Source organism: Callithrix jacchus, chromosome 22 (assembly GCF_049354715.1).
Source record: "Callithrix jacchus isolate 240 chromosome 22, calJac240_pri, whole genome shotgun sequence".
Taxonomy (NCBI): Eukaryota; Metazoa; Chordata; class Mammalia; order Primates; family Cebidae; genus Callithrix; species Callithrix jacchus.
In genome coordinates, this window is record NC_133523.1 from 27,765,366 (window position 1) to 27,790,971 (window position 25,606).

The 25,606-nt window shown below is 46.8% G+C and overlaps 1 protein-coding gene across 33 annotated transcripts in view; it reads left to right on the plus strand.

The window, feature by feature from the left end:
* ZNF536 (zinc finger protein 536) overlaps positions 1–25,606 on the plus strand; it is a 492,436-nt gene that overhangs the window by 400,445 nt on the left and 66,385 nt on the right. For 5 of the 33 annotated variants that reach the window (XM_078359575.1, XM_078359572.1, XM_078359574.1 and 2 more), the window contains one exon: positions 21,080–21,119. The exons of the other annotated variants lie outside the window; for them this stretch is intronic. In XM_078359575.1, coding sequence (XP_078215701.1) covers positions 21,080–21,093 — 14 coding nt within the window. In that variant the 3' untranslated portion in view covers positions 21,094–21,119. The remainder of the gene's footprint in view (positions 1–21,079; positions 21,120–25,606) is intronic. 33 annotated transcript variants of the gene reach the window in all.

Consider the following 25,606-nt stretch of genomic DNA (forward strand, 5'->3'; position numbering starts at 1 on the left):
GGGTGAGGAGCAGCCGGGTAGGAGCTGGTGTCCCACAGACTGGGCAGATGCCATGGGGCTCTGGGGCCAGCATCGGGACATAGGCCACTGGGATTCAGCTCTGCAGCTGCTTAGAGGCCGGGACCCTCACAGCATCATCTGAGACCACCTGTGTCTCCACGTCTTTCTCTCTCTTTCAGATCCTCTCTCTTTTCAGGTGCCTTTCCTTGATTAATTTGTATTTTAAATGAAAGCAGTTTGAAATAGTGCCCCAGACAGCATGTAGTGCCCTTCAATTCATATCCGCACTCCTCAAAACAGAAGATTAAAAATAAGTTTCTGGCTTCTGCATTTAAATGGAAACCTTTAGTAATCAAAACTAGCTCACCATCAACTTCCCGGCTTGAAACGTCCATTTCTCCTGCTGATGTAAGAGAGAGAGTTAGTTATTTCCACTGGCTTTCAACTGACCCTTAGGCAGAGGGGAAGAATAGGTTCCCTGTTATTTATTTGGGTGTTTTGGGCAATTTGCTGTATATAAAAGCTCTAAGTATGGCAGCAGCTGTACTGCCCCGAAGAAGGAGGTTAATAATGTAGATTTAAATGGTGTTTAGAAAGAGCAAAATCTCAGAGACATCAACAGAGTTCAAGTGTAATTCAGAGTCTATGAACCAGCAGTGTTTAGGGAAGTTCAATTTGCCTTTGGTTTTTTGGGGACAGCCTAATGCGCCAAGTGCCTTCATGTCCACCCAGGGGCACATTTGGCTAGGGGCCATGTGCAGGCCTCCTGCCCAGCAGTGGGTCAGAAGCGGCCGTTCTGGATGTGTGGTTTGAGAACCTACCATTTGGTGCCTTGCTGGAGTCTTATAATAGGCAGCGTCACCTCCACACCTCTTAAAAGTCTTTTTAAAAATAGTCCCTCTAGCAGGAGGCTTATTTGGGATACAGTGCTTTACACCTCTGTATTTTCAGATTATTGGGGGATGCTTTTTATATATGTGGTTTTACCCTCAGCTCCTTGGTTCCCTGCTATGCAGCTGTGGGTTGGAGACCCAGCTTTGGGAGTCACTAGGGGGATGGGGAGGCCAGATATTTGGGGTGGTGCTTTGGGGAGGAAAATAATGATAATAATAATAATGAATATAAACTAACAATATTAGGAGCAACCATTTATGACATTATTTCTTTGTGTTAGGAATTGTACCAGAAGGTTGATATTATTTGAATTATTTAGTACTGTTAAGATGCTGGCAAGGTTGCCGTGACTGCCTCCGCCTGACAGGTGAGGAAGCAGTCTCAGACAGGTTTAAAAATTCTCTCAGAATCATACTGTTGATAGCCAAGGGGAACAAGAGGCAAAATCGTGCTCTCTCCAGGATCCCTCATTCACAGAGCTCCCCAGCACAAGTCAGTTCAAACCATTTCTGGACAGACACAGTACCCTGGATAGACCTGTTTCCTGTTCTGGCGCTTTTATGCCATGTAGGCATGCCAGGGACTCTGTGTTGGTGAATGGCACGGACTTTGGGGGCTGAGGGTGAGGGCTGGAGGCATGGAGGCTGAGAAAGACCTCCTGACCTATTCATCCCTGTCTCAGGACATCCTTGATTAAAAAAAATGGGGTCGGGCCGGGCGCGGTGGCTCAAGCCTGTAATCCCAGCACTTTGGGAGGCCGAGGCGGGTGGATCACAAGGTCAAGAGATTGAGACTATCCAGGTCAACATGGTGAAACCCCGTCTCTACTAAAAATACAAAAAATTAGCTGGGCATGATGGCGCGTGCCTGTAATCCCAGCTACTCAGGAGGCTGAGGCAGGAGAATTGCCTGAACCCAGGAGGCGGAGGTTGAGGTGAGCCGAGATCGCGCCATTGCACTCCAGCCTGGGTGACAAGAGCAAAACTCCGTCTCAAAAAAAAAAAAAAAAAAAAAAAAAATGGGGTCGGGTGCAGTGGCTCATGCCTGTAATCCCAGCACTTTGGGAGGCTGAGGTGGGTGGATCATGAGGTCAGGAGATCAAGACCATCCTGGCTAACATGGTGAAATCCCATCTCTACTAAAAATACAAAAAATGAGGCAGGTGTGGTGGCACATACCTGTAGTCCCAGCTACTCGGGAGGCTGAGGCAGGAGAATCGTTCTGAACCCAGGAGGCAGAGGTTACAGTGAGCCGAGGTTGCGTCACTGCACTCCAGCCTGGGTGATGGAGCGAGACTCCGTCTCAAAAAAAAAAAGTAGCTGCACCATAGAATTGGAAGGGTGGAAGTGGCTAAAATATTTTAAGATGATTTTTTCCGCATATATGGGCAAGAGGTTATATTGCAAATTCAATGCTAATCACAGTTATTTATCAAGAAAAAAATATCCATGTAGAAGGGCAGAACATTTGGTTCCCAAAAAAATGCCTTCTTGGTTCTGCTGCTGGCGGAGTCTGTCTCTACGGAAGGAAGCTGGGCGGGAGACAGCTCCGGCCAGAGCATGGGGACGATAAATAACTCACAGGTGTCAGACACACACAAGAATTACGCGTGTCTGACCTATGAGGGGATAAATCCCACGTCTCTGCTGATGGCCAGAGGATGCATCTTTAAGTGTCATAAAAATTTAGCATTTTTCCCCTTCCTAATTGTCTTCTATAATTTTGCCAGATTTATTAAAATAAGATTTTCTGGGGGTTATTTTTTTCTTTTCACTGGTAGAATGTGCTCTTTAGTATCATTTTACATAATTTAATACAATTTGTTCCATCCATTGATTTTCATGGGGATACAAGCTGTTCGTTTGTGAGAAAGCTGGCATCGGCCAGAGTGCTGGCAAGACGGTACCTCGAGGAGCTCATTCTGGTTGCAAAGTTCGGTGGGGGCTTCGGCCATTTTTAGGGCAGGTTTAGTGGCTCAGGGGCCTGGGAGGCCTCCTCTCCCACTGCCCCTCCTTGAAGATCCAGGAAGGAGACTGTCTGCTGCCCCGATGGGCTCAGGGGCATCGTGGGCCCCAGCACAACGCGAGGAGGCTCTCCCCCAATGTGCAGTCTGATGGAGAAACACAGGTGTTTCTTAATTACTCGTGCAGAAGGGAAGGGGATGCCGGGCGGATGTGCGGCAATGGTGACTGCGCCAGAGAGGGAGCCTGGCCAGCGACAGCCTGCTCCCCCCACGGCCCCCACCCCGGCCAGCTCGGTGCTGCAGTGGGGAAGCCCTCACCTCCAGGCTGCCCTCCCCTCCTTCCCAGCTTTTCTTTATTCAATTGACTAAAGAAAATTGGGGTGGCGGATATTTTAGGAATTTGGCAAATTCCTCCTTTGCTCCCTCTTCTCTCTCCTGCTGCCTTGTGAAGAAGGATGTGTTTACTTCCCTTCTGCCATGATCGTTAAGTTTGGGGTTGTGGATATTGTAGGAATTAGCCAAATCTCTGAAATGTGGAGGAGAGGCAGAATGATGGCACTGGCAGTAAAGCAGGGAGTACTGGTCCCTGGAGGGTGGAGGTTCAGTGCCTCCTTTCATCTTGACGGGACTCCTTTCTGAGCTTGGGAGCTGAAAGGTGTCTCTTTGTTTCTCTGCTATCTGCCTCCTTGTGGGTCTGTTTCTGGAAGTAGATAGATGGTTAGGTCCCAGGGGAGGACGTAAAACTTCTAGGTTGGCTGGGTGACGTAGCTTACCCCTGTCATCACAACACTTTGAGAAGCCAAGGCGGGAGGATCACTTGAGGTCAGGAGTTTGGAAACAGCCTGGGCAATGTAGGAAAACCCCATCTCTTAAAAAAATAAGAAAATAGGTAGGTGTGGTGGTACACATCTGTAAATCCCAGCTACTTAGGAGGCTGAATGAGGAGGATCACTTGAGCCCAAAAGTTTGAGGCTGCATTGAGCCATGGTCATGACATTGCACACTCCAGCCTGGGCAACAGAGTGAGACCCTGTCTCTCCAAAAAAAAAAAAAAAAAAAAAAAAATAGCCAGGCACAGTGGCTCACACATGTAATCCCAGCACTTTGGGAGGCCGAGGCAGGGGGATCACAAAGTCAGGAGTTCGAGACCAGACTGGCCAACACAGTGAAACCCCGTCTCTGCTAAAAATACAAAAATTAGCCTGACATGGTGATGTATCTGTAATCCCAGCTACTTAGGAGGCTGAGGCAGGAGAATCACTTGAACCCTTGCAGTGAGCTGATATTGTGCCACTGCACTCCAGTCTGGGTGACAGAGGGAGACTCTGTCACAAAAAAAAAAAAAAAAAAAAGAAGCTGTCTATGCTGGAGCTGGAATCTGCAAGAATTGGGTTCCAGCCCTGCCTCCATCGTGCTGTGTGACCTTGGAAGGTTGTTTTACCTCTCTGGACTATGGCTCCCTTTTAAATAATGACATTCAAGTTCTCTGTACAGGTGAGAAAGCATCCACAGCCCTTTGGGCTCTCAGACTGTATGAAGCTCTGAGCTGTAGAAGATAGAGACCAGGGAGGTATTTTCCTCTTTTGCCCTTCCCCTGACTGTGTCCTGCCTCTAGGGGTGGCTTGAGATGGGTGGAGGACCAGTGAGGAGAGGTGAAGTTGGGAGCAGTACCTCTCAGCTCAGCTCTGACTCTGTGGGCGTGGCTTGCAGGAGTGGCTCAGCACCAATGGGATGCACATCCTCCCCAGGCTGGGCAGCTTGGGCCATGTGGTCAGGGGGAGTGCACGTGCTCCTCGCTTTGCTGCTCCTTCTCTGAGTGTCCACCACACCTCGACCCAGAACTGGTGTACCCCTGGCCTGCCCCTGCTTCCCACAGGGAGGGCCTGGAAACTGTGGCTGTCATGTCACACGGACAGACAGGGATGCAGCCCCCTCCCGGGTGGCAGGCTCTCCGCACGAGGGTGCCTCAGACAGTGATGAATCATCTCCCCACCAGCACCCCTGGGGGAACGCTAAGTAGGCAAAATGAAATGATCCGAGCTGGCCGTTTGCCAGTGCAGCAGGGCTAATCCTTGCCTTTGTGGGAGAGCCTGGGGCCAGAGGGTCTGCCACCAGTCTCAGGCGCCTGCTGCGGTGCTGGCCCTGTGGCCTTGCCACCATCCCAGGCCTCCTGCTTGCCCCTTCAACTCCCTGTACGTTCCAACGTGCAGACAGCCCTGCACTGAGGACTGAGAACATAGCGCAGCATGCTGCAGAGCTCAGCTCATCCAGGAGTCACTTTTAAAGCACCTACCGAATGCCCACACCTGTGTGGGAGAGGAGACGGGGCCCTCTGCAGCTGCTGTGTATGGGGCTTAGATTTTGTGTGGTATAGCAGGGCACCAGGTATGGAGAGCGGTTATCACTGAAGGATTGCTCAGTGCCAAGTACTCAGCCAAATGCTAGACAATTGCCTTTTGTTTATTTTATTTTGCTTTTTTGAGACAGGGTCTTACTCTGTCTCCCAGGCTGGAGTGCAGTGGCATGATCACGGCTCACTGCAAGCTCCACCTCCTCCTACCTCAGACTGCTAAGTAGCTGGGACCACAGGTGGGTGCCACCATGCCTTTCTAATTTTTTGTATTTTTTGTAGACGGGGTTTCACCATGTTGCCCAGGCTGATCTCCAACTCCCCCAAATTGCTGGGATTACAGGCATGAACCATCACACCTGGCTTGATGATTGCCTTTTACATTCTTGCAACAGTAACAATGACGTAGATGTCCTTATTATGTCGTTTTATAAAAGAAGTGGCGAGGCTCAGAGAGGTCAAGTGACTTGCCCAAGGTTGCAGAGCTGGTGAATGCAGAACCCGCCTTGTGCTGGCCTGCCTGCTGGCCGTAGTAAAGGGGTGCCATGACCTGTCCCCGAGTCCTCATAGGCTTTGGCACTGTTTTTGGGTCTGGAATCAGCCTGGAATTTCTCTCTGCTCCTCTGTGCCATTTCTCAACCAGTGTCCCCACACCTGGCACTCATTCCATTCCCTCCTTGGGGCTGGGCAGGGGAAATACCAAGGGCAAGGGGACTGTGGGTATTTCCCGCACAGCAATTCACAGTGATACAGGCACAATGGTCCCTGTTCAGCCAGAGCCAGGTCATCTGAGTAACTCCATGCTATACAAAACCACCAGGAGAGAACACCCGTTAGTGGGCAGCTCCACCCCTTGTTTCTGCCAGGGAGGGCACTGGGCACAGCTCAGCCCTGACTTTGAGAATGTGTGAACTTAAAAAACAGATACTCTCCAGGGAAGAGAGGGTCATTCTCTTTACAAAAGTTAATCTGCAGAATGTGAGTGACAGGGTGGGCCTGAGTGCACCAGGGGCTACAGCTGGTGCCTTGCTGGGCTGGGCAGGCAGGAGAGGTTGACTCAGGGCGTTCTTTATCTATTCATTCTCTCATTTGCTCATTTATTTATTGAACAATATTTACTGAGCAACGAGAATATCTTAGGCACGTTCTAGTAGGTCGGTGCAAAAGTAATTGCGGGTAATTGCAAAAGTAATTACACCCACCTAATAGATTTGGAAGGCAAGATCCATCAGTAAATAAAGCAACTCAATCTGCCTTCTCCAGGAAGTAGTGTGTGTGTGTATGTACCTGCATGTGTTGTGTGTGCACATGTCCTGCATTTGCATGGCTGTGTGTGCCTAGGCATGCAAAAGCATGGATTTCCTGGAAGAGAAAGGAAACCCCGAGCGGGAATGAGAGCAGGGCTGGGCCTCCATTTCAGCCCTGGCCCACAGACCCTGCCAGCAGCTTCTGCTGAGAGGGGAGCTTTGAAAAATCCTCTGTTCTCCAGAAAGCCCTCCTTGGCACAGCCGACCTCCCTTCTGCCTGCTCTTTTTATCTTAGGGGCTGCGTCTGCTTCCCAGGCTCACATTAGGTCACTGTCAGGACTCACTGCTGGGCCAAGGTCAGCAGAAGCACCCACCCAGGGCTTCAGGTGAGGCCGAGCTGGCGCCACGGGGAGGCTCCCTTTTATTGCTCACCCAGCCACTTGCTGAAAAATTAATTTGCACGTGAATCACATTTATTGAGTCCTTCTGGATCAGATAACAGATGCAGACCAGCCTGTTCTGCAAGGCCATCCAGAGAAGAAATCCTAAAACATTCAGTGGACAAAGGGATGCCTGCTGGCTGAGGCTTGCTCCTAGATGGAGCCCCTCCCTGGAGGTGTGCTTGTGTGTATTTGGAAGGCTCCCCTGGCATCAGAGGTTCTGGGCTCCATCCTGCAAGGGCTCCTGGAGTGGAGGCTGGGCCATGCAGCCGGGCACTCCTGACCGGCTCTCTGGATTGGTTCTCCTGTAGCCCCTCGGAAGCAACCAGGAGCTGGCCCTCCCCTCCCTGGCCATCTGCTTGAAGCATCTGGTGATCAGGTGCAAGCCCCACACCGGAGCATTCAAGCTGAAATGTGCAGTCACCTTGCCACCCACGCTCGCTTTTGTTACGCGGCCAGGCTGCCCCTCTTTGTGTTGGGGAGAACAGTTTGAAGATGGAAATCCGACTGCTGGTGCAGGGAATTCACCATGGCTGAGCCGAGATCCTGCAGGCAAAGAGGTTGGCCAGGTCTCCAGACCCGGCTGTCCCCTCCCACCAGGGTTCATGGACAAGTCTTCAGCAAACGGGTGGGCTTTCCAGAGCAGGGAGAAGATTGCTCATGAATGTCCTCTTTACCCCACTGGGTCGAGCAGGTCTCAGATATTTGGACATAGAGGAGAAATGCTTATTAGTTTCATGCTCCACCATTATCTAATAAGGAAAGGGTGGGTCACTCCCAATGCTAGCGTAGAGTGATCCATGGCTCTTCAAGGGGTGGTTCCCGGGGCCAGCAGTGAGGAGGGATTGGGAGTAGGCTGGGGACCTGCTCCCGAGGCCGACTGCTTCTGTGCTAACTCAAGTGTCTTGGAGGGCAACGTGGGTGTCTGTATTGTTGAAAACATCCTGTTCTTCAGCTTTAATAAGTACCCATCAGAGAGCACTCGAGGATTAATATGGGGGAGTTTTCATCACCAGACAGTCCATTTCATTTTCTGAGCCACTGACGACTCAACTGAGAGCTGTGGACTCACTGCACCAAGAGCTGCTTTCGCCTGATTTTCAGTCTGGTAAAACACAGCCCCTGGGGCTGCCTCCCCAAACCACTATAGGCTTGTCCTCATGGCTGCCAGAGCCCAGAGGCACTGCATTTAGAGTTCTAGCAGGGGTTCAAGGTGATGGTCTTCTCACAAAGGAGAGAATTGGGCTCCTGCTTGAAACTATTAACTGTGAGTAATAGTTAACTGGAAGCAGCCTGTTTTTATTTGGGTTTTAGTAGCTCTGCGTGATCTTAAAGATGAAAGTGATGTCCTACTATGTGCTGGGGATGCGTTTTCTGTTCTTTTTTCTACAATAGCCGTGGGCATTACTCTAGAATGTTGTTATATGAAAAAACGCCAAGAAACAAGTCTGTAAAAACCAGAAGTCCAGCTGGGTGAGGTCGCTCACACCTGTAATCCAGACATTTTGGGAGGCCGAGGTGGGTGGATCACCTGAGGTCAGGAGTTCAAGACCAGTCTGACCAACATGGCGAAAACCCGTCTCTACTAAAAATACAAAAAAAAAATTAGCTGGGCATGGTGGTGCACACCTGTAGTCCCAGCTACTCAGGAGGCTGAGGCAGGAGAATTGCTTGAACCCAGGAGGCGGAGGTTGAGGTGAGCTGAGATCACACCATTGCACTCCAGTCTGGGTAACAAGAGCGAAACTCCGTCTCAAAAAAAAAAAAAATTATCTGGGCGTGGTGGCATGCACCTGTAATCCCAACTACTCGGGAGGCTGAGGCAGGAAAATCACTTGAACCTGGGAAGCCGAGGTTGCAGTGAGCTGAGATCACGCCATTGCACTCCAGCTTGGGTAACAGAGTGAGACTCCATCTTAAAAAAAAACTAAAAAACATAAAAAAAAAAGTACCTATGCAACAATCCTGCATGATCTGCACATGAACCCAGACCCTAAAATATAATAATAATAACAATAAAGAAAACCATAGGAAAGAGAAAATATAAAAAAAATAAAAACACACAAAAAACAAACCAAACGAAAATGAACAAAAGAAACAGAAATCCTGCCTACGCCCCAGTCTCTGCCGCCACCTCTCCTAGTGTAAATTGTGACAAGCAGTTTGATGTTGCTAAAATCACTGATGGCTGAAATTAGTGAGAGATTTTGTTCTTGTGAGACACAGAAAACAGAAGTCAAAATTCCTGACTGACTCCATCAGTTCGTCTTAATCCCAAGTATCCTCTTGAGATGATCAGGAAGATTGAATTCATGGGTATGGACAGTTAAACAGTGGAGAGAGGAGGAAGAGGGCTGCGGATTACAGATTTCTAGGTGGTCCGTGACATGCCTGGCTGTGAGCGTATTACCAGCGAAGCCCTTTTCGATAAGGTGATCAAAGAGGAAGATAGGTATCTTACTTTAAAATTTTTGGAAACTCTCAACATTCCGTAATTGATCCACTTCCTTAGCAGAAAAATGTACAGCCGCCAAAAGTCTTCAACCTTAGATACTGGAATGAAAGCTAAGGTTGTTTATAGGTATGGAAGAAGCTGATTGTGGTATCAGATAGAATCTAGCTACCAAATGCTTCCATAAGAATAGATAACTCAGTATGTTGCTATTCAATTGTATGTATTCTTATTTTTATTATGCACTGACAAATTCTGGTTGTATATAATTATGGGGTACAAAGAGGAGTTATGATTTTAAATACAACTTGGGAAGATGAATTAAGCTGGTTAACATATCCCGTCACCTTAAATATTTAACTTATTTAACTTTTAAAAATAAGAACATAAGTAATTTACTCTCTGGTGATATTGAAGTGTAACAAACTCAACTATTAGCTATATTCACCATACCATGCAACTGATCTAAATGAAAATTCAAAGGCGTTCCTCCCATTGAACTGAGGCTTCAGCTTCTGGTAACCACCATTCTGCTCTCTGCTTCTATGAGTTCAATTGATCCAGAGCCCACATTTAAGTGAAAACACCAGTATTTGTCTTTCTGTGTTTGGCACATTTCACTTCATTTAATGTTCTCCAGTTCCATCCAGATTGTCACAAATAGCATTAGATTTTTATTTTATCTGATTTTTAAAATTTTTTAATCTTTTTGTAGAGATGGGGGTCTCACTATGTTTCCCAGGCTGGTCTTGAACTCCTAGGCTAAAGCAGTCCTCCCGCCTTGGCCTCCCAAAATGCTGGGATTACAGGCACGAGCCATCACACCTGGCCAATATTAGATTTTAAACACCCCCTAAGGATCTTTAATTTTAAAGATGTCATCTTTTTCTTTTAATCAGCACACGAGTGCAGCAAGTGGTGCGCTTTCCCTTGTGAAACATTGCCTGTACTAAGCATGTGCCTGACGTGACACTGCCCCTGCCCCCACCCTGGTTGTATCCCCTTCTCAGGAGCTCAGGCTGCAGGAAGGTCGCTTCCATTGCATCCCCGTGCTAGCTGAGCAGGCCATCCCTCCTGGCGTTAAAGACCCAAATGTCTTTCTCTCTCGCCTCTTGGTGGAGCATGAAGACAAGGTCCCATTGGCTTAAGGCACGGTGCTGGCTTTCTCTGATGGTTGTGCCGTAAGTTAGCAGGATAAGTTTGACAGTAATTTAATTTTCATTGACAAACGCTGTCATAATATTGAGAACAAAGTGATATATTGTATCAACAGTAGTGGTCGACGCTCAGCCAGTCATATGGACTGGGCGAGCACCATATGGTTCTTCTAAGCTCGACTTGGAAAGCTCTGGCTAAGAACTTGACAAGCTTAAGATACCAGTCAGGAAAAATGATTACCCTTGAGAGGTTCCTGCCATGCCTCCAGTCTCTGAATTTCCTAGGGAAAGGAGGGGGTGCTTCCTGGGTGCCAGCCAGGGTCCACCACACCCCGGGGTTGGAGCAGTCCCTCAAGGGCACCTCGGAAGGAGTGTGTCCCCCACACACTGGGGCCAGCCACAGCCAAGCAGATCCTCTGCTGACAGCCAGCATAATCGAAAGTCCTGAGATGATAAAACACCATTGATTTCCTGTTGGTTTGTGTTTGTTCCTGGCTGTGGTCCTCTCCACTTAATGCCGGTGAATGTTGCATCCACGCGTGTGAATGAGGACTGAAGTCTGGCCCACGTTACAAACTCACACAATCCAACCAGAAAAGGAGACAGGAGTGCAGCTCGTTATAACTGCAGCTCCAGACCCCCTTCTGGGCCAATCAGAGCCAGACCCGTGAGTCGATTACGTGTCAGTCTTTGTGTGCCTGGGTGCATGTGTGTCTGACTAAACTCTTGGCCAAAAGCTCAGCTAGACGATTTGACCAAAAGTGTCACCACTGTCAAAAGCAGTCTCCATTTGCTCTGTTTTCCTAACACTGAGCTTATTTTAATTCTGGTTACTGTACATAGAAAAAAAGCAACCAATGAGCAAAGTTACAAACAGTCTGAGAGAGAAGAAAGCTGTATGTGTGTGTGTGCGCGTGTGTATGTGCATGCCACACACGCACATGTTTAGGGACACACCATATCCCCATGCACATTCGGCTGGTGTCCTTGTCTGGCTTGCCAAACATTCGGGGACCTTCCGTTCTCTGAAGGATTCCCATTCCAAACAACACTAAGTAAAGAAACAGGCATATAGCGTGGATTGGAGATGGTGCAGCGTTGGCACGGCCCTTCTGCCATGGTGAACAGGTAGCTGGGAAAGATGACAGTCCAAATCCTGCCCTTTTTGGAGTTTATCATTTATTTGGATTTTGTGGTTGGTGCTTTGCGTTTATTATTATCTTCACAAAGAGAGGGAGAGTGTGCAGTTCGCAGAACTGGGCACTGGTACAGCTGCTCTCCAAGATGGCTCCCTGCCTGAGCCAGGGCTGTCCTTCTTTGCAAGGCACTCTCTTGTCCCACCCTGCGTGGATCCTGGGTTCCCAGGCACTCTGGCCAGGAGCAAGGGGTGCCTGCAAGGTGCAGGGGGGAACATCTAAGTGCAGGTGGTTCTCTGGAGGCCCCAAGAGCTCCTGGGTATGTCTGGAGGTGTCCTTGGTCTTGAAAGAGAGTGTTGACTTGAAAAAGCAGGGCAGATTGGAGGAGCAGCTGCCCTCCTTGTGGATGGCATCCGTTGGTGGCTGTGTAAAGAGGAGTTCCGGACTGCCTCCCATTACCATTTCATTACGCGACAGCAGACCCATACACAGATCCATACGCTGCCTCTTGGATGGGGTTTCCGAACACAGCAGGACACTGCAGAGAGCGCTTACCTCCTCTCCTGCCTGCTGGAAACCCAGCTCCCTGCCATGTGGCACTTTCTGAGCTATGGCTGCAGGCTCTCCCTGGGTATCCCAGGTGATGGGTGCCCGCAGAGAATGGTCCGCTGGAGTGCTGTGCAAGGTGCCAGTGGCTGCAACATTTTCCTGAAGAGTCTCTGGAGAGAATGTGTCAGAAAAACACCCAGCTAAATCATGTTTTCTCACCCAGGTACCCCTGGGAATTGGAATATTTCTTGGTAGGTCCCCAGGGTGGGATGACACCCACTTCACAATGGTGGCCAGCCATGAAAAATGGTGACCACTGAAATGAAGCTGGCTTTTCTTATCTGGACCTGACTCACTAGCATTTTAATGATGAGAGAAATGAGATAAGCGGGTCCTATACAGACAGGGAAGATGAGAGGGTCTTTGGCCCTATCTGCTGATTCCACCATGGGTGATTATCTCCCCCATGGCAGTGTGGTGGAAGGGATTGGGGACCAGATGCCTGTCCTGGCTCCATCGTGGCTGAGCAAAGAATCCCATCCTCATGAGGCTCCTATCTCTTCATAGATAAAAGGACAGTATTGCTTGTGAAAAAATGATGATTCCCTCTATTCTTCATGTAAGAAACTCCCTCCTTCCTTTCTGGGGATGTATCGTCTTTATGTTTAAAGAGAAAAGTCCACAGGGTGGAAGCACAAAAACTTACTCTTTCTCTCTGTTTAAACCCATTTCGTGATACTGCATTTCCACCACCCATTTCGGGTGAAATATAGGTGAGGTCCCACAACGCTTTTGGTCACATTGGAATAACGCAGGTCTTTATGTGCCTTTAAGTCATAGAAGAGCCTCATTTTGGTCATGGAAGCTTATGTTTCAATGCCTTACTCCTAACTCCAAGCTCAATTTAGAGTAGAATCATCTTCTGGAGCTGTCTTCAGCCTGCTGCAGGCCTCGGGATGGGGGCAGGCCTTGACTTCCCTTGTCCCCAGTCTCGTATTTTCTCTTCTCCTACACGTTCTGGCCACCCTGGATTTGAACAGGGCCTGCAGAAGGTGTCAGGGCTGGAAACACAGTCATGGCAGTTGTTTTTTTCTCCTGGGCTGAATGTTTTCTGGAGTTCTTGGGGGCTCTCCCAAGTCTCCAGGATTCTGTCACCTACAGTTTGGGCATGTGGCCTCTGGCTGGCTGCTGGCTGCTAGCCCTTCAGCAGTGAATATCCAGTCTCTTCCAGTTGAGCTATTTCATCCTTTTAGGCAGCCTCGTGGGCAAAGTCCTTGACAGAATTTTTATGCAGAGGGTCCTTCCACAGTGACCCACATCTGGACCTTGGGAAATACACTTCATATCTTCCAACAAACTGAAACTGGAACTGTTTCCCATACAGACCTTCTCTCAACCCACCATAAGAACAGCCTCTAGCCTTTCCACTTTTGCTTAGCTGGGCTTCATGGCCCACTGACACCAAGGGACATGGAACAGGTTCTCTTTGAGGGTCCATCAACTGGGATTGAAGTGAAGGAAGCAACCTCTGTCCATTCTGCATGGAAGGAGGGCTGGTGAGAACATCACACCCACCAACTCCTTCCAAAGAATTCCTCTATTTTGCAACTCTCTGCCTTTTCAAATTCAATCCTTCTATAGCCTCAAATTGGGTCTCCGCATGAGGTTGAAGATACTTCTTGACCAGTCCTGGCTCTCAGTTTGGATAAAGCAAGCATTGATCCTTTTTGACGTGTGGTTTGGAGTTTCCATCCAAAGAGTAACAAAAACACATATTTTAGCATCCTGCTACCCTTGACAATCAGGTAGCTCTTCTTCCAATCCAAATCCAGTTCTTTTTCTAGCACATCAGTCCTCTTTTCTCTTTTGAGATACTTGGTGAGAGCAGAGTTTATTGGTTTTGCACTTACAATAGCCCTTCTGGTACCTAAAAATTGATTGAGCTAGTTGCTTCTCACCTTGCTTTTCTGAGAAAGACTGTGCCCTTTTTTTTATAGCAAGAGTTAGACAAAGGTAGCAAGGTATTTTGAGGGTTTTTTGCAAGGCTGGTGTTATGTAGACAAAATAGATTGACTCCGTAACTTTGCCTTTTGCTCTGCTGTTGGGTGTTTGTGACATCAGAGCACAATCTAAGCATCCCTGTGGCTTCCTCATGGCCCACCCAGAAGTAGTCCATGCAAACCCTGAAAACTCTTTCCTGAATGTTCCCGTCTGCGTCAGACAACCTGGTATCAGCTTCAGGACTGTTGTCTTGTCACTACTTCTGGTCTCTGGGGAATACTAAGGTCAATCTTGATGAAAAGCCAGAAAACCAGGGGTCCTTCTGAACCCCGACCTCTGTTCCATTTGAGCATATCTCTTCTATCAGTCATGAGGACTTGAGGGTCTTAACATCTCACACTGCTGTGTTAGTCTGTTCTAGAATTGCTATAAATACCTGAAACTGGGTAATTCTTAAATGAAAGAGGTTTAATTGGCTCATTAGTCCTGTAGGCTGTACAGGGAGCATGATGCTGGCGTCTGCTCAGCTTCTGGGGAGGCCTCGAGAAACTGACAATTGTGGTGGAAGGTGAAGTGGGAGCCAGCACTTCACGTGGCCCGAGTGGAGGAAGAGTGAGAGGGGGAAAGCGCTATATGCCTTTTTTTTTTTTTGAGATGGAGTTTCGCTGTTGTTACCCAGACTGGAGTGCAATGGCACCATCTCGGCTCACCACAACCTCTGCCTTCTGGGTTCAAAGAATTCTCCTGCCTCAGCCTCCCGAGTAGCTGGGACTACAGGCGCGGACCACCATGCCCAGCTAATTTTTGTATTTTTAGTAGAGACAGGGTTTCACCTTGTTGACCAGGATGGTCTTGATCTCTTGACATCGTGATCCACCCGCCTTGGCCTCCCAAAGTGCTGGGATTATAGGCGTGAGCCACCGCGTCCAGCCTATATGCTTTTAAACAACCAGATCTCCAGAGAACTCACTCACTATCACAAGAACATTACCAAGGAGGGTAGCGCAAAAAACTATTCATGACACATCTTCCCCCTTGATCCAGTCGCTTCCACCAGGCCCCATCTCCAACATTTTACAACTCTCTACCTCAGATTTGGGCGGGGACACAGATATAAACCATATCAACTGTTTAGTCCTCTGACTCACTGGAGAGAATGTGTCTGGGCTTCTGATGGGATTTAAGGTAGTCATGGGCCAGATTAGCACAAGAGCAAAACTTTATATATTTTTGCAGTCAAGAATGGGACACACTGTGGTGCTAAGCAAATGGGATCTTCTTCCAGTTTACTCGTTCTTGAAGTGTTTCAAAGCTATCTAGCTTTTAATTTCACATAGTGTACTCTTAGTTTCACCATTTTTCAGTTGACTTATTTTAGAGATTCCAATTTTCTACCTAAACTCCTTGTCATCTATGTTCTTAAGTATATCAGGTATAGTTACAAAGTCTGTAACTGTAGAACTCAGTATTTGGATCTTCCGTGGCCTGATGACCTTCGCTGTTGCCTGATTTTCTCTATGTTTTTTACTCATTCGGTCTTCTTTCTGGGTGTGCCTGGTAATTTTTATCAAATGTCAGACGTGGTGTAAACACATTTTGGAGATACTCTTTGGCTCTATATGAGAACTGCCACACAGGAATATAACATAAACCACACGTCACTTAAATTTTGTAGTAGCAATGTGAAATAAGCAAGAATTACTAGTTAATTATTTTTAATAACATGTTTTGTTGTATTTAATCTGGTATACCCAAAGTACCATCATTTGAGAAGGTAATCAATATAAAGAGCATTAATTGGACATTTTACACGTCTTTTTTGTACGGAGTCTTGGAAATCCAAGTATTTTACCCTCACAGTGCTTCTTAATTCTGACAGAGCCTCATCACAAGTGCCCAGGAGCCACATGCGGCCCTCAGCTACCCTGCTGGACAGCACAGCATTAGACGGTGCTATCTTCCTCTAGGGAGGATTTACTTCTGTTCCCAGAGGCCACTGGGCTTTGGGTAGTCACCTTAAGTCAATCAGAAATTGAGCAGATTTTAATAATTTATTTCTTTTTTATTTTTATTTATTTATTTGTTGTTATTTTTTTTGAGACAGAGTTTCGCTCTTGTTACCCAGGCTGGAGTGCAATGGCGCGATCTCGGCTCACTGCAACCTCCGCCTACTGGGTTCAGGCAATTCTCCTGCCTCAGCCTCCTGAGTAGCTAGGATTACAGGCACGCGCCACCATGCCCAGCTCATTTTTGTATTTTTAGTAGAGACAGGGTTTCACCATGTTGACCAGGATGGTCTCGATCTCTTGACCTCGTGATCCACCCCCCTCAGCCTCCCAAAGTGCTGGGATTATAGGCGTGAGCCACCGTGCCCGGCCTTATTTATTTTTGAGAAGCTGTCTCATCCTGTCATCCAGGCTGGAGTGCAATGGCATGATCTCCGCTCACTGCAACCTCCATCTCCCAGGTTCAAACGATTCTTCTGCCTCAGCTTCCCGAGTAGCTGGGATTACAGGCACCTGCTACCACGCCCAGCTAATTTTTGTATTTTTAGTAGAGACGGGGTTTTACCATGTTGGCCAGGCTGGTCTTGAACTCCTGACCTCGTAATTTGCCTGCTTCAGCCTCCCAAACTGCTGGGATTACGGCATGAGCCACTGTGTCCAGTCTTAAGGATTTATTTCTTACCTGTTCTTATGCCTAACTGTACCCCTTTAGGGATAAAAGATGAATGCGTGGGGTGCTTAACAGGAAACTTTTGCCTTACCAGGCCCTGTATTCTGGTGTTTATCTTATTGGTTCCTTGGACTATCGAAGTCTCTGCTTTGCTTCTTAGCATCTCGTTGGCTGCCATTTGTAAGTTCATAACTATCTCAAGGGGCAAAGCAAAGTCCAAAGCATTCTGTGCTCCTTCCTTTTCAGAATCTTGACCTGTCAAGTCCTGGCTCCTTTGATCGCTCTATTACACCTTAAAATTATTTATATACACACATACTGGCCAGGTGCTATGGCTCATGCCTGTAATCCCAGCACTTTGGGAGGGCAACGTGGGCAGGTCACTTGAAGTCGGGAGTTTGAGACCAGCCTGGCCTACATGGTGAAACCCCATCCCTACCAAAAAATACAAAAATCAGCTGGCTGTGATGGCATGTGCCTGTAGTCCCAGCTACTTGAGAGACTGAGGTGGGAGGATCACTTGAATCTGGGAGACGGAAGTTGCAGTGAGCCAAGATGATGCCACTGCACTCCAGCCTGGGTGACAGAGTGAGATCCTGTCTCAAGAAAAAAAAAAAATTGTTTATATACATGCATACATACACCACTATTTTTTTCATGCAGCTTTTCTAGTTGTGCTCAGTAAGACAGTTGATTTGGTACAAGCCTTTTTACCATAGCCAGAAGTACAAGTAAAGTAACGTCTTAAATAACTAAAACCAGATTTTCCTCTTCTGTTTGGCAATCAGCACGGTTTCAGCCTTTGAGAGAAAACTTATTTCTTTACTTCTGACTCAGCACACCAAAATCTCTGGGGACAAAGATTATCTGTCCAGTTTTAAGGACTGGCAAATTGAGGCATCATAAGATTGTGCCTTAGAAGAGTCAAGGCCAAGATCCTCAGGCTTCTCACTGCACAGTCCTACCAGGCTGCAAGGCAGGGAGGTTTGCTGACCTGGTATTGGCACTGGTATAGCTCCTGAAGGAGGCACAGACACTCCTTATAGGAACATGAAGAAATGGTAGCAGTGGCCATCATTCCGGGCAAGCTTACGGTTTCACAGAGATCAGAGGCATATTCAAAGGACACTCATTTCTTTTCTTTTCTTTTTTTTTGAGACAGAGTCTCACTCTGTTGCCAGGTGCCATGCTGTAGTGCAGTAGTGCGATCTTGGCTTACTGTAACTTCTGCCTCCTGGGTTCAAGCAATTCTCCTGCCTCAGCCTCCCAAGTAGCTGGGACTATAGGCGCGTGCCACCACATCCAGCTAATTTTTTTGTATTTTTCAGTAGAGACGGGGTTTCACCATGTTGGCCAGGATGGTCTCGATCTCCTGATCTCGTGATCTGCCCACCTCAGCCTCCCAAAGTGTTGGGATTACAGGCGTGAGCCACTGCGCCCGGCCAGGACACTCATTTCTTATGCGGCATTTACTAAGATGTTGTCTTATACCAAACTCTGGGCTAGGGCCTTGTGTCAGCAGCAAGAAGCTGTCATTCACAGCTCTGCCATTGGGGATCACGTCTCCTGGGGCACATCCTGGTTTGGTATGAGGGCCCTATCTGGGACATAGACGCAGAATGCTGTGGACACAGACAACCCCACGCAGCTGTCTCATTTCCACCTGCCCAAGTCTCTAGTTCAGCTTTAGTATCACTTAGTTATCTCTGGATCAGCAGCCAAGACCTTATAATGGTTCAAATATGAAATATTTAAATAAACAATGTTTACCATGTTAGTGAGATAAAATCTTTAGCATTAATAGAAATTTAACTTTTTCGCAAAAAATGGAAGTTAATTGAAGCTTACTTTTAATTCACTACATTTAACCCAATCTGTTTTGCTTTTCAAAAAAGAAATCAACTTGTGTTTTCTTGAAAGAAAAGCAAATTCTACTTTTTTTTCTGTTCTGATTATTTAAAAAATAGGAGAAAAAATCTTCCAGGCACTGCTTACTGCATGAAGATTGCCACGGTTTTAGTTTTTTTCTTTTCAGCTTTCTTCCTCGCCTAGTTTTTATGGAATTGTACTCTTACTGTGTCGTATGATTTCAGCATGTCATATACATGTAATATATATGTGTAGAATGAAAGTTTTTCTCATGTTATTAAAGCGTATATGTATAAATGTATGGCTGCATTTATTGAGAGAAATAAAATTTCATTATATAGTTATTTGCCCTATTGTTAAATATGTCGACTGCTTCCCATTTTTTGATTATTACAGATATAATACAAAGAATGTCTTTGAGCATAAAGGCAGCTCCTCGTTTTCTCCCTTCACCCTGGTGCTTTACAGTATTTCTCTAGGGAAGACTACCAGAAATGGAATTACTGCATCAAAGCCAGGGGATATTTATATCCTCTTTCACTTAATTTTAAACCTCAAATTTACTCCTCCAATGGGAAATCGCTTCCCACCAAATCTCAAGTCCAAGACAGGAATTGGGTGGCTTCTCTTGGTCAAGATCTAATGCCTGTCCCAAGATGAGACCTAGCGGACGGCAGTGAGGTGGGGCAGGTCTTCTGAAGTGTGGGAGGGGTTGGTTGTGAATGAAAAGTGAACCTGATTTCAAAGTCAAGGATAATAGTACGAGCTAAAGGAAAGCCTATTCAGTGAGATTGCTGATGCACTTGCAGGAAAACCTTTGGAGACAAAAGTACAGCAAAGTTTGCAGGACCACCTCCCTCTGCAATGGGGGCCGTTGCTGATACGCATGGGTGTTGGATTTTGGCAACCGAATCCTATTTTAGATGCATTGTGAGCTGAATCCTATTTTAGATTGACTCATGTAAGGAACCCCGTGGTGACTCTATAAATCAGAAAGTTCCTTTGCATTGCAAATTGCCCTTTCCTAAGTAATCTTCAGCTCCTTAATTTTACAAATTGTATATTGGAAATCTTTTATTTCTGTATATTGGTTGTTGTAAAGTACACTTGGAGGACACTTGGGGCCCATTCGGCAGTGGAGTTTGGGGGTCTTGTAGGTATGTTCTTCTAGTCAGTCCTTTCCTGGGGGTTGGTAGTTTGTCCCCCATCTCTGGTGGGCAGCTGATGGCATTTGCCTTCCAGGTTAAGCCCCAGTGATAAAGTCACTGCCAGGACCCTCAAACTGAAGGAGGAATGGACCCCAAAAGCTTCAGGGGAGACTAAAATGTGTTGGCTGATGAGAAGGTAGAAGGTCAGGGAGACTCGGGAAAACTTGAGGCATGATAGCATTGGGCTCTCATTACAGAGAGGAGGCTGAAGTTTCAGAAGGAGATTCTGATCATCAGAAGTGCCTGCAGGAGGTCCTTGACTCTAGCAACATATTAGATCCCACTGAGAAAGGAGAGACTGTTGTGCTGCAGACCATTGTCCAGATGGGTTTCAGGAGATGATGCAAAGGCTTTGTCTGAGGGTGAAATGGATGAGTCAGTCAGTGCCTTCTTTGAGTGGATCAGATATCAATAGCCTTGGATCTCTTTGTCCTGAACACCTGAGTGAAAGAGACTGTATAGGGTGTGACAGCCCAGCTCCCTAAGGGACACAGCTGAGGTGTGTGGTTGACAATGGCCTCAGCACTGGGGCTTTCTCTTATCCATTTATGTCAACAGCAAAAAGCCATGGAGCTGGGTCTTAGAAATCTAACATTGCTCAAAAGTCATATCTTAAGTTATGACCTTTCTCGACGTATTTATAATGACTGATTGGATTTCATAAATAAAGCCAGCTTTGCATAAATTAATAAAATATTTCACTGGGTGGCACCATTTCCCAAGTTATTGGGGATCCTGTGGTGGGGGCCTGGCCCATGCTGCTTCTCTTGCTGGGTTCATGAATCTAACCTTTACACTGGGGCTGTGTCCTTTATCCCAGCCTTGGCTGCTGAAAACTGTGCTAAAATGTCACTGAACTTTGCAAGTTACTGAATTTGCTTGGGTATTACTTAACCCTCCAAACCTCATTGGAGGTGGATATGGGAGAAACACTCCAAGACCCACACTTGACTTGGGAAGATTTGGAAAGAATCCCATGACGTCACATCTCTGCTGGGGCTTGGAGGAAAATTTATACGGGTATCAGTAATTATTTAATAATCAACTTGTCCTAAACTTTTATACCATTTATGCAGTGTTTAATTTACATTGATTTCTTCATTTTACATGTAGTAATTAATTTTGTCTTACTGACAGATGATTCTCAATGACTGATTTCAAGACACATTCCGGACAGGTACTTTTTAACCCTTCGTTTTGCTTTAAAGAGACTTATTCTGCTCTGGGGTTCTGCCAGCTATCACAAAGCAATTTCTGGAGGGGGGATTTTGGGGGACCGATGTGTGTGAAAGCAGGGAGGTGGGAGGGGAGTTTTCACGTAGATTGTATGTTAACTTAGGGTAGCTTTGGGTGGAAGATTGGGAGTTGGGTCGGGGAGGGGATGCTTCAATCTCCCCCAATTAACCCTTTGCTCCCCTTAGTGATTATTGCTTTAGTCCATGCTTGAGTGAACTCCAGGATACTGGAAAAATTTTTCTGTGCTTTAGAAGACGAAGTAGAAATTCCCAGATTCAATTTGAATCGAAAATGGGGGCAAGCGATGGAATGAACCAAATCGAAAGACAAGCGTTTTCTGTTATTGATTTCACTTTTCCATCTTTGTCACACGTGTTGTAAATGTCATCAGTCTGAAGGTGGGAGCTTCAGAGACAAGTGTTTAAAATGGCGGCAGAGCCACAGATACCAAGTGAGCCCTGTGGTTTCACTTCACTTGTTCGAGAAGTGCTTGTCCACTTCAGTTGTCCCTGGGAGATGATGTAAGAAGGATCTCCAGTCAAAATAGAGTGGGGAGCATTTTGGTTTGCTCTGCTTAGCTCTTTCTCTTCTTATGTATGTTTAAAAATTTCCTTCTGCCTTTCATTCTTACTTTGTAGTCTCTAAGTATGAATTCATAACTATTTGGTTTAAGGTATGTACATCTCCATAGTTAAAATTATAAAAATGGAGAGAAAGCTTACAGTGGACATTTCTTTAAAAAAAACACTTTTTTTTTTTTTTTTTTGGTGGGGAAATCAATGCCTTGGTGCCTTAGCATCTCAAGAGATAACTTTTGGGGAAATACTCCTGTTATTATTAATGAGGAGGGCATGGATCCTTCATTTTGCAACTTTTCATCCTCAGTGACCTTTTAAATATGGAAACTGTTGAAGTCACATTTTAATATTAATGAATGGTGTAAAAGGTAAATGAAGTTCAAATTATTCTAATACTTGCATGTTAGGATCCGTGTCTATAGCCATATCTCCTCCATTGGCTTGTCATAACTTTGTAAGTGGCAAAGGGATTTGAGCGCCAAGTCCCACAGATACGGGTTGTCGGCTAGTGGCTGCAGACCACTTACCGGATGGCGCCACCCGGCAGCAAGAAGCTTCCGATCTAGACACATACGTCCTGATGCTTTCCGTCGTTATTCTGACCTAGACCTTCACCAAGAATCAAGACGCATTCGTTCGGCGAACAACATGTCTGTGTTTTTGGAAAGTCCTACATGCCTTTGCCCAGCCTGGCTTTTTGCTGGGTCAGCTTTGGGTTGGAGCCCTGAGGATGGCAGGTCACAGATCTAGTCACCGTCTTCTGCATCTGTAGCTCCGTCTCCCAGTGCGAGAGTTGGGCCCCTTTGGGGATTTCTGCCATTATTTTTTCAGAGAAGGTATTCAGCTCTGGTTTGGCTTGTAGCAACAAAGGTCTTTTTGTGTCTCATGATTCCCTCTGCCTCTTCTTTCATCCCTGTGGCATCTATTATTACCGCAATGTGACTAAGGGGGCCTTTCCCCCACCATGTGCCTCCCCAACTGTCCTGGTAGAAAATAGTGTGTTCTCCTTCCCTTTACATCCATCATTGCCACCTAAACACAGCAGAGCAGCCTCTTGGGAAAGACACATGAGCCTGTGCACACATGTTCCCAGACTGCGTGTACACGCGTGTGGGAACATGAATGCGTACAATGTGTGTTTAGGCAGGAGTGCATTTTGCAAGGCATGAAGGTGTGCTGCAAATGTCCCTGTGTAATGTGTGAATGTGTGCATGTGCAGGTGCGTGCGTGCTGCTGTGTGAAGCCGTTGGTGCGTACGTGTGGATGTGTGACTTTGCCGAACAGTGGGCACAGATGTTGATCACGCACTGTCCAGACCACAGCACTTTAGCTCCTTCTAGACGTTTGCTCCATCTTCATTTGTGTTAATCATTCAAATGCCAATTAGTGGCTCTGCCCTCCTTTTGGTCAGTCTCGTTGTATTTGAGGGACAGTCATGTATTCATCAGATTTCAATAAACCCTTTCCAACGTTACTGTCCTTGTATCAACTGCCGCCTGTCCTCTGACGTTACACCTGCAGGAGAATTCCACCACGTTTGGGCGCATTTCCAAAGCAGGGCTATTGATGGTCTATGTTTAAAAAAATTAATTAAAAAAACTCAGATCTTGGGAAATTCCAGCGGTCTCCTTTTTTTTAATCCTAATCTCTTCAGAGTAATGCTCACAAGTACCCTTGGTCCAGACAATTCTTCATTCATTCTCCACCCCCTACCACACTCACACCCAAACTCCCCACCGCTGGAGATTAGTCCTTTGTGAGTCAGTGCACAAAAGCTTTCTTAAAGTCCCAGTAAATTATACCCCTGGTTTCCCTCTTGAATTCCTTTTTGTTACTTTTTCAAAATATTCTATTAGTTTTGTTACGTATGATCTCCCTTTTGTGAATCCATGCTGAATATCTTTAATTAAATCATAACTTTCCCTATTTTGTCCCTGATTAGTGTTTCCAATATCTTCCCCACTGCTCAAGTCAAGCTTACTGGTGTTTAATTTCTTTGATCTCCCTTAGAGTCGTTATTAAATATAGGTGTTGCATAAGGGCTCTTGGCCACTGGTGCTTCTCCCGTTTCCCAGGGTGTTTTTAAAAGGTATTTGCTAATCATTCCCCTGTTTCCTTGCCTCCTCTTGCACAAATTCTAAGATGGTTCCCATCTGCTTCCAGAGTTATCAGTCTTCAGACACTCTAATTTCTTTCTCACCTGTTCTGCTACGAGGCTGATTTCCTTTGGAATTATTTTCCTCTCCCTGGGAAATGCTTGTCTGTTGCTGGCATCTGCTTTCGTCTTCCCTTTATGGACATGAAAGCAAATAATTTATTTTTCATTTTCTTTAGAAGTTGTCATTCCTTCTTCCAATCAACCATGTTCTATGCCTCCTTCTGTTTTTCAAAAAGGCGTTATAAACCCAGTTCCAGCACCTCCTTGCTAAGCCCCCAATTTGGAAGTGGTGTTTCCTTTCCAAAGGGTTGGCAGCATCACCAACGTTTAACTTGGGGCAGGGAGTGCTGACCCTTTGCTAGGGAAACCGTTTTGGACATCCCCAGCTGTTCTACAGCAAGCAGCATGGAGTCCTGAGGCCTCCCTGACGACCGGTGCAAGAGGGGCCTGGCTCCTGCTCCAGGTTCCAGGGAGTCATAAAGTTTCCCACGTGCTGCTTTGAAAGTCTCTCATCTGAAGTCATTTTCAGCTGGGAAGTTAGCCTTCGCTTTTCTTCTGCACCGTGCCTCTGATTTTCCTTGCACCTGAGGGATGCGTCGGTTCTCCTATGGCTCACCCCACTCAGGCTGTACTGTGGGCTCATCCTCAAATGCAATTTGCTTCTTTTTCCACCTGTGTTCCCAGGGCACAGACTAAAAAGGGCTGGCCCATGCAGAAGATGCACACCCATGGGCTTTCAGATGTTCTTAGCTGCAGGCACCCCTGTCAAGGCGGTGGGCCTGCAGGAAGCAGTTCCTAGCCCCTGACCTACAGTCCCGTGCAAGCCTCCTCAGAAACAGTGTTCCTCTCAGCTTGACCTCATTTCCTTTTCCAGTACAACCCAGATCTGCATGCTGAAGCATCACTCTCAGGTTGCGAGACCAAATCAAAAGGCCAAATCCTTCCTGCAAACCCACAGGTGCTCGACCTACATCTCACAAAGGAGCCTGGCCCCAGTGGCTGTCTCAGGGGCCCTGGGCAGTGGAGTGGCAGAGGTGCGAGCCCCAGCTCCTCCAGTACAAGCTACTGGACTTCTGCAGGAGAGCACCTTCCCCGATCAAGTGGCAGAAACGACATCGGCCAATGTTTCCACAAAGTATGAGTCACAAATAGTCCCTGTGACATTGTTTCACAGCACAAGGCAAGCAGCCCTGTCCCTCGTCCCTAACACAGGAGTGCCTGAAATTTGCACACGCACAGGATTTGAAATTTTAAAAGCTCAATACAGGTAGTAAATGCACATGCTCCAATCAGTTTTTAAAAAGTATATTTAATTGGGTCAACTAGAATGTTACTTTGGGGAAAAATAAAGATCGTTTAAACTGGTTCTTTCAGTTCACATGTTTTTGAAAACTGATTGCCTGGTGCAGAGTAGTTCGTAATACCATCCAGACATGCCAGTGATCAGTGGGTGGGCTTGGGGTTCCCCCTGAACTTTGGGGGTTTCTTCTTCAGCACTGACCACCGTTTCTCCACTGAAAGAGTCTGTCATCCCTTCACTTCAGGGCAATGGGGCGGGACGGCTGGGGTCCTGATTCCATAGTTAACCAAGATCAACCCTGGGTCTTGAGCTACCTCACTGTGTGCCCAACAGCTGCCCCAGCAGGGAAGACAGACCTCTGTCAGCCTCTGAGCAATGCTTCAGAAGCAATT